Source organism: Mandrillus leucophaeus, unplaced genomic scaffold, assembly GCF_000951045.1.
Source record: "Mandrillus leucophaeus isolate KB7577 unplaced genomic scaffold, Mleu.le_1.0 Scaffold967, whole genome shotgun sequence".
In the NCBI taxonomy this organism is placed as follows: domain Eukaryota; kingdom Metazoa; phylum Chordata; class Mammalia; order Primates; family Cercopithecidae; genus Mandrillus; species Mandrillus leucophaeus.
Genome location: NW_012110552.1, coordinates 311,924 through 324,560, shown reverse-complemented (window position 1 = coordinate 324,560; position 12,637 = coordinate 311,924). Strand labels below are relative to the sequence as shown.

Here is a 12,637-nt window from a genome sequence, read left to right as displayed (position 1 = left end):
CAGTATCTAAACAAGTGTACAGCTGGCTGGCTACTTTCGAAGCACCTGATTAATCTAAAAAACAAAACAAAACAAAACAAAACCATCAACTAGGACTTGACCTCAACCTACTGCATGATAGTCTTTAGTACTGGGAAAATCACTCCTTGGGTGATTTTGAGACCTAGCCAAATTTGGGAGACACCATCAAGAATGTCGTGGACACTTTTTGCTTATAACGGCTGATTGCAATTTCACGCTGTTTGATATTAACCTGGCTGCCCTCATTTCTTCCTAGCAGTCGAACATGTAGGCTGCACTTTTTCAGAGCTCTTCAATGAGTTGTTAGAGCATCTGTCTCACCTGTGGTCATTACATTTCATCTCTCCTTGCTAGAATTGTTAACACACTCCTACTGGTGGCTTGCCAAGCTTGAGAGTAGCTAGAACAGCTCCTTTGCCGTGACCTGGCTGTGCTCCAAGATTTCAATTTTGGTCATTTTGTCTGACTATTTAATGCAAACTGTAGATCATAGATAATGGTGGTGAAAGAGTTCAAGTAACCAGAAGTGTAATCTTAAGAAGATGCAAGTTTCAGTTATATAATAATTTAGATGTAAACATTGCTCTGTAAAAATTTTAACTTCATTTTAAGTATGTTTCCAGTGGGCACGACATATCGCATTCCAACGAACAAAATGACTTTTAGTATCTTCATCAATTAGTATATCATTCATGTAATTTGTAGTGAATTGTTTTGGCCCCAGTTATCTTTTTGGCAGTTCTCAAAAACTTAAAATGTCACTGATGGAAGCAAACATTTCAGTGACAATAGCAAAATGATAAGAAATCAGCATGTAATCAACAGATTAACACTAAAAACATGTATTTGAAAATAAATATCATATATATGTATAATTTTACATCTATAACATATAAATATGGAGGCAGATTTCACTCTGTTGCCCAGGCTGGAGTACAGTGGCATGATCATGGCTCACTGCAGCCTCCACCTTCCCGTGCTCAAGTGATTCTCCCACCTCAGCCTCCTGAGTATAGATATTAATATAAATATTAATATTATGTTAATAATTTTACCAGAATTAAAAACATGTTATATATTTGAATCTCAGGTATTCAGCCCCCTAGTGGAATTATAATCATGAACTCATGGAAATAAGGGACTAAGAAGCAACTAGAAAAGTCCAGAAAAGATTGGTTAAAGCTTAGTTGAGCCTTCTTCTACTTCCGATGTGGCCTTGAGCAAGTCACTGAGCATATCTGAGCTTAATTTCTTCATCTTTAAAATATTCTTTCATAAGGTTGTTCAAAGGATTAATGAAGTAAATGGTAAATGGTAAAGTAAATGAAGTAATTTAATTCATGAAGGGATAAAGTAAATGGTAAATATATTACAAAATATTTTAATTGTTTCTAAGGTCCAAGTTAACTATAAAATTTTGAAATATTTTCTAAATTCTCTACAAAACCTGTAATTTTGTAGAACTTTAGTTAATTCATGGTGACGACAACCCACTTTTATCCCTGTTAGTGTCCTTGGAAGATTGTCATTAGTAATCCCTTAAATCTTATTGATAAAAAATGAAGTATATTTAGTTAAGTTCTTCATCTATGAAAATTGGCCATTTACATACCTGGATATTTTGTGTTTCCCTAATAATCAGAAAATTTGTAAGCCAAATTTTTTTTTCCTCAACAGTACTATCTGTTTTCATTTTCTTTACTAAAGACCAGTTGTAATATTTTTCCAAATATATGGAACATTTAAAATATTAGTATATGATCACATTTCTATTTGTGATAATCATTATTAATAATAGCTTCATTTACTGAGCTCTCCATTGTGACAGGCACAATGCAAAGCATTTTACGTGTGTTACCATATTTAATCCTCACAACAATCCTGTTGTTGTGTATGTAAGCATGTAAGTAAGGCACAAAGTATGTGAGTAACTTTACCTAAAATCATCCTTTAAGACAGAAAAAGAGAGGTTAAACCCAGGAATTCTGAATCCAGAGTTGAGGAACATTACATTTAAGCCATACTACATTGCCAGCATTGTATAATCTCTTGCATATCTGCTCATGAGTATTCCCAAGATACAACCTCAACACCATGATTCCTGGGAGGCTAACCTGAGGGTCTTGGATACCAATAGTAACCATCTAAGTCCTCCTAAAGCCTTTGAAAGTACTTTCTAATATGTTTTTGAGTTTTTCTGACATACCCTCAACCATAATTACATGGAAATCCAGTAGACCACTTTTGTTTTCACGTATTCGATAGTCAGAGATAAAAAGGAAAAGTAATAGCCTATTCAAGAGAGTAGTTTTCATGTATTCCCCAACCAACATAACTTGTCATTCCCCATCAGAGTGTAATCACAATGAGTAAAAGTGTTTTTAAAAATTACACTACAATTTTATGTAGACATTTGCATGTGCAGGTTCTGTTTGCTATAATTTACTATCTTAAGCTTGTAAATACTAGTGAATAATTATAAGCTCACTTAAATTGTTATCAGATCATCATGGAGAGTTCTGCATTTGCCAAAACACATAATCAAAATTGTGCGTTGAATTAATTCAAGAGTCAGAAACTAGAAAATTTGATATAATTTAGTTCGCATAGCTAATCTTCATGGTGAAATTGCAGGGACAGACCTAGAAGCTTACTCTTCACCCCGCCCCCCCACGCACACATATAATGTTGAAGCTGTTTATGTCTTCAATTCTGCAAGTTTCCACTTGGTTTCCTGTCATTGTATTATCATTATCTTGAGAGAAATAACTTTTTCTCACTTGAAATGAATTTTGAGTGAAACTAAGATTCAAGTTATCACTGCACATTAAAAAACAATTTCTTATACTTTACAAACATAGGCATAGGCATATGAGTGCATGCACACACACACACACACACACACACACAAGCACATAAAGCAGCCTCTACATATGAATGAACTGATTTCAGTATATTTGGAAGACTATTTTTAAGCCCCAATGATAAGTTCCCATGGGAGTAGTATTATGTTACTATTCCACCCCAAAAGCCTTTTTATCTCATATTTTCCACCACTTAACACACTGCTTCTATGGAATCATCCTTTCTCAATTTCCCCTCCAGATACAAGGAACATAATCCTCTCTATATACTACTAATCCTAGAAAACCCTCTGCCAGTATACCCATAATAATCACACTGTTTTCAATGGTATGCATGTTATCAACCAGGACAGTTATCAAAACCAGTGATATCCCTGGTTGAGGATAATCATATAGATGTTAAGAAATAACGTTTATATTTTCAAAATGATAAATACTATGGTTTACTTTTTGAAATCCTGAGCATTCAATTTTTTTAGTGTTATAGAAGTTAGTAGAGTGTACACTGATGTGCAAAACTGTAAACTTTACTGAAAACAGAAAATACCACAAAGTATATGCTGCTACAGATGCTCACCCAAGTTGTGTTTGATTAATTTATTATTTTCTGGTTGTCAGCATCACCATGTAACTGGTAACAGAAAGGTACAATTTATATTAACCACTCTTTTCAAAAAATCACGATTATTAGAATTTAAAAACGGTCGGATTCAGTCATTAGTATTGAATGAAATCAGCAGTTCCATTCCTGAAAACTGTTACTTTTTGAACGTGTTTCTTATTTCAATAGTTTTAGGGGTACAAGTGGGTTTTTATTACACAGATGAATTGTATATTGGTGAAGTCTAGGAATCAGTGCACATGTCACCCGGATAGTGAACATTGTACTCGATAGGTAGTTTTTCATTGATCACCCTTCTCGCACCCTTTCCCTTCTGAGTCTTCAGTGTCCATTATACCACTCTGTGTGCCTTTGCATACTCATACCTTAGTTCTTACACTTATAAGTAAGACATATGGTATTTGCTTTTTGTTCCTGAGTTACTTCACTTAGAGTAATGGTCTCCACTTCCATCCAAGTTACTGAACATTATTTCATTCTTTTTGAGGCTGAGTAGTATATTCCAGTAGTATATATATCCTACACACATATATACATTTTGTGTGTAGATATATATGTGTGTGTATATATTGCACATATATACACCCCACATTTATATATATAGTATATATCATACATATCATATATGTCATATATATTTTATATATTATATATCAATATATCATGTATATCTCACATTTTCTTCATCCACTTATAGGGTGATGGGCAGTTAGGTTGATTTCATATCTTTGCAATTGTGAATTGTGGTGTAATAAACATATGAGTGCAGGTGTTTTTATGAAATAGCATCTTCTTTTCCTTTGGGTTAATCAGTAGTGGGATTACTGAATCGAGTGGTAGATTTACTTTTAGTTCTTTGAGAAATCTCCATACCGTTTTTCGTGGAGACTATACTAGTTTACATTCCCAGCAGCAGTGTATGTGCTCCTTTTTCACATCCATGCCAACATCTATTGTTTTTTGACTTTTTAATAATGACCTTTCTGGCTGGGGTAAGGTGGTATCTCATTGTGAAAAACTGATACTTGAAATGTTGGTAAAAGATATGATTTTTCTTTCCGAATGATGTCCTCTTTTTAAATTTATTTACTTTACAAGTAATTACTCTTAGTCGATAGGTCTTTATTTTATTCAGCTTGGGCTGCTATAACAAAATACCATAGACTCAGTGCCTTAAACAACAGACTATTGCTCTCTGTTCTGGAGGCTAGGAAGTTCGAGGTCAAGGTGCTGATAAATTTGGTTCCTTGTGGAGGCCTTCACCGTGGCTTGAAGACAGCTTCCTCCCTGTGTCCCCTCATGGTGGAGAGAGAGAGAAGTCTACTCTTTTTCCCTTTTTATTTCTCTCTCTTCCTGTAAAGACACTAATCCCATCATGGATGTTCCACTCATAACCTCCTCTAAACCTAATTACCTCCCACAAGCCCTACCTTCAAATCATGCTGGGGGCTGGTGCTTCAATATTTGAATTTTATGGGGACATATTCAGTCCACAGCAGTCTCTAATTAAAGAATGTGCATAAGTTTCATACACATGGTGTTTTAAATTTTTTAAATTGGAATGCTGGAGAAGTCAAGCACTCTCCAATTTACTATGGTCCCCAATGCTTCTTGCCAGTTCGCTCCTTGCCAGGTCATCTTCATGGTGTTGTCTAGCAAAGTTCTGTGGGTATTTGAATTTTAGACCATTTAGCTTGTAAACATCTATCAAACTTTTGGTATTAAAATACTCTTTTGATTCTCTCTTATAGGATGGAGAACCTAATAAGGGGAAGGAACCCCCCACAATACCAGAGAAGTCCTTGTAAAGAGGTTCGTGCAGCACTTCGGAAAAGGCCTGAAGAGGAGTGTAAGTATGTTTAATAGGATTAACTGTGTTCTAGATAGATTTTGGTGAGTAGCATAGTAAAATGAAATGAGTGACCTTTAAATGGTTAGTCAAGTAATAGAATATTTGCTGAGTTGAGTTGGTCTTTTAAAAATAACTTACCATATGTTACCTGAATGTAAGTGCTTACTTAGAACATTGCTTTCTTAAGGATATTTCTCTGGTACTTCAAGATGTTCTACTGATAATCAAGTTCCCTGTTCAAATGAGATGGGAAAAGGCTGTACGGCCTGACAAATCTTCCTTAGATATTTATACCATGCAGGTAATGGTTCTGAGACGTCCTGAAGTAAAGAAACTTTTGAAATGTATCTAAAATCAACACTTTCCAGTTTCCCTTTAGCCACAGGGCTCTTTTAACATTTTTGTTTTAACTGAGAACTTTTTAAAACCACTCCTTTAGACAAAGTACTAGATATCTGCCGGTAAATGTATACCTGTTTGCCAAATGGAAACATTTGATTTAATTGAATTTAGTAAAATGTTGTGAAAGATAGATACCATGAATCCCAGTATAAGTTAGTTCATCCTCAAATTATTAAATATTAGAATATGCCATTGGCTGTAGGGATTTTATTTATTTTCTATAGCATGTAGTAGATTGTTGGAGACTCTTGACATAATATTCACATTTTGAGTTTATAAAATGATTCATAATACTGTTTCCTCATGGTATTTGCATATAATTATTTTCAGGGAACTAAATCACATTTCATTATGATAAAAATTTATCAGAATTTTGCCCTTTTACAGGAACTTCCATTTTACAAGGATAAAGCTAATGTAGTGGGTTCACTGAAGTATACAGTTAAGTAGAATTTTAAGATTATAGTGGCATTTTCAAATTAGTTTGAAGTCTACTGCTGTGGGTAAAGACCAACTACATTAAAGCAGGGCACACTCATGGTAAATGAAGTGTTCTTGTTTTGTTTATTATAAAGTTAATAGATAACCTTACTGAGCTGACATGTATGTCATTCAGTAGTGTTTTGGCCTTCTTTAACCTGGTAGATTTATGGCTTATAACACCACAAACAATATTTAACTAAAACTAAAACTTGAAAATAAAGATAGAGTTCGTGGGCATTTATAACTATGCAGACTCTTGCATCGAAGTATTACGTATTTCTGTTGGGTTTATAGAAAAACTTTGGGGTTTCTTCTCTAGGCTTCAAGGAGACCATCAGTTTAGTCTCTGGTACAGTTCTGTAGATACTTAAATAAAACTTAAAAGGGATATTTGTAGATATGTTTGCAAATGATTATCACAGAGTTGCCATTTAACATAAACAAAGTGATATTTCAGGGCTCTTGTACTGAGTTGGTCTAAGCCAGGGGTTGGCCAATCTGGTTTGTTGATGAAACTCAGCCTGACACCTTTTTTGTAAGTACAATTTTATTGAAACACAGCCATCATTTATTCATTGTGTATTATGCACAACTGATTTTGCACTACAAAGGAATAGTTGAGTAGTTGTGACAAGAGACCGTATGGCCCCCAAAACCAAAAAAATATTTACCTGGGTCTTTATGGAAAATCTTTTTGAACCCTGGTCTGGGCCAGTGGTTCTCAAATTGTGATCTCCAGGCTATGAGCAGCAGCAGAAGCATCTGGGAACTTGTTAAAAATGCAAATTCTAGTGCTGCAAGCCACACCTACCGAATCAGAAACTCTTAGAGCGGGGCCTGGTGATCTGTATTTTAAGAAGCTCTGCAGGAGATTCTGATGCAGGCTCAAGCTTGAAAACTACTAGCCTAGGTAAAATGATTGACATCAGATGATACTAAATCGTTATCTATACAAAAGAGGAATAATCATTGGTATAGTTCATAATCAAGTTTTATTGTTCTCTAATGTAAAGTACATATGTTAAGCTACCTAATATGTGCTTAGCAAGGTACATGATATAACCGACACTTGTGTTATAAGTTCTTACCAATTGGATCGTGACAGTCAGGGAAGTCTTTGAAGTGTCACCAAGGAAATTCAGCTGGAGTATGTTATTGAACATGGAAAGATGTACTGAAAAATGCAAAATCTATGCAATTGTTTTCTTTTCCATAGAGGTCTTTATTTTCCCTTGTTAGTGCAGTGAGCAGTTCTTCTTGCTATGTGACAGACTAGTGTGAATTCCATGAGAAAAATAAAAGCCACAATATTTTTTTGTAATGGAAGCAACATATCATGGTAGTGAAAACTATTAATGTTAGAGACACACAAAAGGATTTTTTCTCTAATATGACACTTAATTTGACCAGATGCAGGACCATGAATAGATAGTTATTTTAAATATAAAATTCAGTTTATCTGAAGAAAATGAGGATATGCTATAGCCTACTTAATGTAATTATTTTAAGAATGAAGGGAGATATTTATATTAAGTAGTTGGTACAGAACCTGGGATGTAGTGAGTTTTCTTTCCTCTCTTCTCTTTTTCTGTCTCTTTCTTTAATTGTTATTATTGTTCTCTTATTTCAAACTAAACATTTGTTTGAGGATAATAAGGCAGTTTTTTGAGATCAGGAATGCAAATGCACAGATATTACCACCACTGTTTTTAGAAAAAATCATGCATGGAGAAGAGGTTCTAAGTAAATATTATAAAGCTGAAATTCTTGCAGCAATGTTCGATGGTAATTCATGTTTGATATTAGTTTAACACAATGGCCTAGTTGTTTTTCTGTGATTCTACAGATTCAGTATAGATCTACACCAAGATTTGTTGGTCAAATCCCACACAAAGGTTCCACCTTTGAGAACTATCGTAGAAAGTCAAATCAAAGCTTTTCTGCACTAAGAACTGAAAGGAATAAGGAAACGTGGTTCAGACCATAGGATCCTCCAGAGTAAGGAAATCTTTCTTTCATTTGGAGATATTGTATACAGGAAGGTTTTGCTAAATAGCATACTTTGTATTGTTTTCTTTTATAATTCTCTATCCCACTTTACAATATTTGCAATGTTAAAATCAACGTAAGGTCACCAGACGTAGATCTTAGTTATTTAATGTGAATTATATCTACCTATGCTGCATCTGGCATGGTCAAGTAAACGTTCAGTAAAAATAGATTATTGTGGAAGACAGATTTTTAAACATGTTTAAGTTATTCCCCATTAAAATACAAAATAAAAACTTTGTCCTCAAAGCCACAGCCCCTTTCAGCTACAGCCCTACACTCTTGTTTTCTGTTCAGGAAAATCTCTTGATTTATCTAAGAGTTATCTATACTCACTCCATTTACTTGCCTCCCACTCGCTCCTCCAAACCAGTCCAGTCTGGTTCCTGTCCAGTCACTCTACTGAAACAGCTTTTGTTCAGAGAGCATCAATAAATTTTTTATGTTGCTCTAATAGTTCTCTATTGCTGTGTAACAAATTAGCACAGACCTGTGTCTTAAAACAACATCATTTATCATCTCACATTTTCTGAAGGTCAGGAGTCCAGAGTTCGCTGCTTCAGGTATCACCAGGTTGAAGTCTTATCAAAAGCTCCACTGGGGAAATAATTCACTTCTGAACTCATTTAGGCTGTTGGTAGAATTTGTTTCCTTGTGGTGGTATGACAGTCCCAGTTTTTTGTTGGCTGCCAGCTGAAGTCACTTTTAGGTTCTAGGGGCTTCCAGAAGTTCCTTGCTGCATGGACATTCTAAATTAGCCCATTTACTCCCTATTCTTAGGGAGAATTACCTGTCTCTCTTTTAAGTACTTTCACCTGATTAAGTCAGGCACACCCAAGATAATTTCAATTTTGATTAACTCAAAATGTGGGATCATAATTACACCATTGACTTTGCCATATTTTATTGTCCAGAAGAAAGTGATAGGTCCAGCTTATATCCAAGGAGAGGGGATTATACACGGTTCAGGCATCAAGGAGTATGTTGATGATCATGGGGCCATTTTAGAAGTTAAGCTATCATTTGCTAATCCATCAAGCATTGTTTTCAATGCTCATCTTACTTGACTTTTTAGCAGGGATCAATACTGTTGACCATTTTGTCCTTTTGAAAAATGCAATGCTCTGAATATTACTATCCCTCCAAACTGTATATGTTAAAACCCAATTGATGTTATATCATGAGATAGACTTTTTGGAGGTAATGTATGACAAGGCATCATCTATAAATCAGAAAGTGGGACTTACCACGTACCAAATGTGCCAACATCTTGATCTTGGATTTCCCAGCTTCCAGAACTGTGAGAAATACATTTTTGTTGTCAATAAGCTACCTAGTTCATGGAATTTCATTATGGCAGCATGAATACGCTGAGACAGAGATCATCTAATGCTTTGGCTACCATAATAGAATACTTTCCTGATTTTTCTATAGTCCCTCTGGTTACTCTTTTGCATGCTAAACTTTATCTTTACAGCCATCATATATTAGAATTTTGGAAGAGTGTTTGAAGTCTTCTTTTTTGTCCCAAATATACTTCCTCCACAAACAATGTCATTACATACAGTGTTAGTTATTCCTATAATTGGATGACTCACAAATTGATGTATCCAGACCAAACCTCTCTCTGTTCATCCCAGTGTGCACTTGACACATTCTTGAATGTTTCAACAACGCAAAAAACCCAACAAATCCGAAACCAAATCTATAATCGTTCAAAGCCCAAGCTTCTCCCAGTGTTTTCTGTCTGAATGTGTGATGCTGTTAACCATCTAGGTTCAAAGTTAATAAACCTGGGAGTCGTCTTCCATACATTTCTTCCCCTTTTCTCTCCTATGTTCACTCTAATTTCAAGGCCTCTCCACTTGACCTCCTACGTATGTTTTGAATCTGTTCACAAATCACCTTTGCAAATATTCTATGTAAGATTCTACCAAATGCTCCCCTAAGTGGCTTTCCTACATACTGTTAGAAACCCTCTTTATCTTAAAATAACCCTATGGTTTTCCATTGCTCATTCAAGAAAGACAATAGCCATACTGTGGATTTGAAGATTTTGCAGAGTCTAGCCCCTACCCACACAATCAGCCTCATCTCATACTCTATTCCTGTGCTTTCTGTGCGTCAACCAAACTGACTGTCTTATAATTATTGATCGTACTCAGTGATAAGAGAAAAAATATATATTTTGAAATAATATAGAACTAGAGGGAAGAAGTTAGCCTGTAAAGGAAGAGTTTGCCTTCAAAAAATAATAAATGAAGAAATTAGAAGAAAAATTAAAGAGATTAAATTTTCAATAGTCACAAGAAATACTCTATACCTGCAAAATAAACAATGTGGAAAAAACTTTTTTTAGAGAAAAGAAAAGGAAAAATGAACATTATTGAGCAGGGAATTTAAAAAAAAAAAAAGCAACCTAAACATGAAGATCACAATTAAAATCTTTACTGGAGTCAATAGAAGAATTTACATGCAAAATCAGAAATTGGAACAATTGGAACTGGAAGCACTCCATGAATACAAAGGAAAGATGATGAAATAATAAATAATGATGGGAAACAATTACATGTAGAAAAATGAAGAACGAACGTCCAACCTAAGAAGTGTAAATTGTCTTAAAGGAATCAGAACAATTCAAACAAAAATGCTAAAAGATTTAATGTAATGTACTTTCTGAAGCTATTAAAATATCTGATTGCATATTAAAATGTTTTGTGATGTACTGTATAAAAATCAGTTATATAAGATCCATACCCAGATACATACAGATATTTTAGAATTATACTATCAACTTTCTGAGCAGCAAGAACTCCCTCTTTTTCACTATATTAATAACACATGACATATTGTCTGGCAGTTAGTAGGTGTTCAACAGATATTATAGAATGAATGAGAATGAGTGAAGGAATTAATTACTTAACTTCAAAAATGAAAATTCACAAGAATCTGCCAGAAATAAAGAAAGAGATGGGTAGGAGAGATAAAAAGAAAAGAAGGAGTAAAAGGAAGGAAAGAAAGGCATGAGGAAAGAAAAAGAGAAAGGGAGAAAAAGAGAGTTGGAAGGAAGATGAAAGAAAGGGAGGGAAGGCCAAGCTTTTGATTCTGTAACAGATGATATAGATTCACCTTTCCTGATCCTCAATTCTAAATGAAACTAAAAACTCTGGAAAAATTCTTCAACAGATCATTTTAAAGGGACTCTGAAAGCTTCGAAGAAGAAGGCAAACTGACTGGGACATCAGGACTTAAAGAAAGACATCATGGTATGCTTCTTGCATTTTCTTTTCATCTCCTATATATCCCTCGACTGCATACCAGAGAGGCTTGCAATCTGGTACTGTCAACAGGTATGAAGAAAAGAAGGAAAAAAAACAAAAGCGAATCCTACTCTCTCAGTCCAGAGGACCAAGAGAGAGAAAAACAACAGAGGTTTGGAAGAGAGCCACCGATATCTTATTCTATAGTCCTGATCGACAGGCAGTTCAATTCACCTGCAGAAACAGAACAGTAAGGCCGCAGGCCATCCCTGCTCTGCTCTCCCTGGTGGGCAGATCTATCTGGTAGTAATGGTGGCAGCAGTAAAGTCCTGTGTCTTCCTATCTTTCACCCAGTGTCATAAAGAGACCCAGGCCCAGTGGCTTCTGTGCCTTCCCAGAGATTTACCTAGGAATATTAGGGAACCCAGAGCAGCACTTTTAACTCTAGCAGATGACACCAGCGGAGTTTTGGCAGAAGCTCCAACAGTGCCGGAAGAATGAAGCAGACCAGATCAGCATTAGCATTATAAAAAATCAGAACACTAACTGCCATTGGAACTAAAGCCCACAAAATTAGTCCAAACCCTATAAGCTAAACCTAAACAGGATACATACCTGCTCAAATAAAGGATTTCAATAGGATTAAAAGTCTCCTAACATAATAATCAAAATATTCAAAATGCAATTGAATGTAACTCATCATACCATGAACCAGGAAAACCACAATCTGAGAAAAGACATTCCACTGACCCCAATACTCAGATGAATTAGATAATGGAATTTCTGAGAAGGAAATTGAAGCATCCATCATAAGAATGCTTCAGGAGACAATTACATAATCTCTTGAAACAAGTCAAGAAAAACAGAAAATCTCAGGGGAAAAAAAAAGGACTTATAAAAAAGAACCAAATGGAAATTATGTAACTGAAAATCAAAATTACCAAAATAAAAATATCACTTAATGGACTCAATAGTAGAGTGAAAATTACAGAAAATAGATTAAACGAATATGTAGATTAGTGGAATTTACTCAATCTGAACAACAAAGAGAATATATACTAAACAAAAATGGACAGAACCTCAG

General features: G+C 34.9%; 1 protein-coding gene across 1 annotated transcript in view; it reads left to right on the top strand.

Annotated features, from left to right (window-relative positions):
- Positions 1 to 12,637, top strand: part of LOC105532540 (leucine-rich repeat-containing protein 7-like) — a 335,660-nt gene that overhangs the window by 112,862 nt on the left and 210,161 nt on the right. The window contains exon 2 of the mRNA XM_011970712.1: positions 5,259 to 5,356. Within this exon, the coding sequence (XP_011826102.1) occupies positions 5,259 to 5,356 (98 nt within the window). The remainder of the gene's footprint in view (positions 1 to 5,258; positions 5,357 to 12,637) is intronic.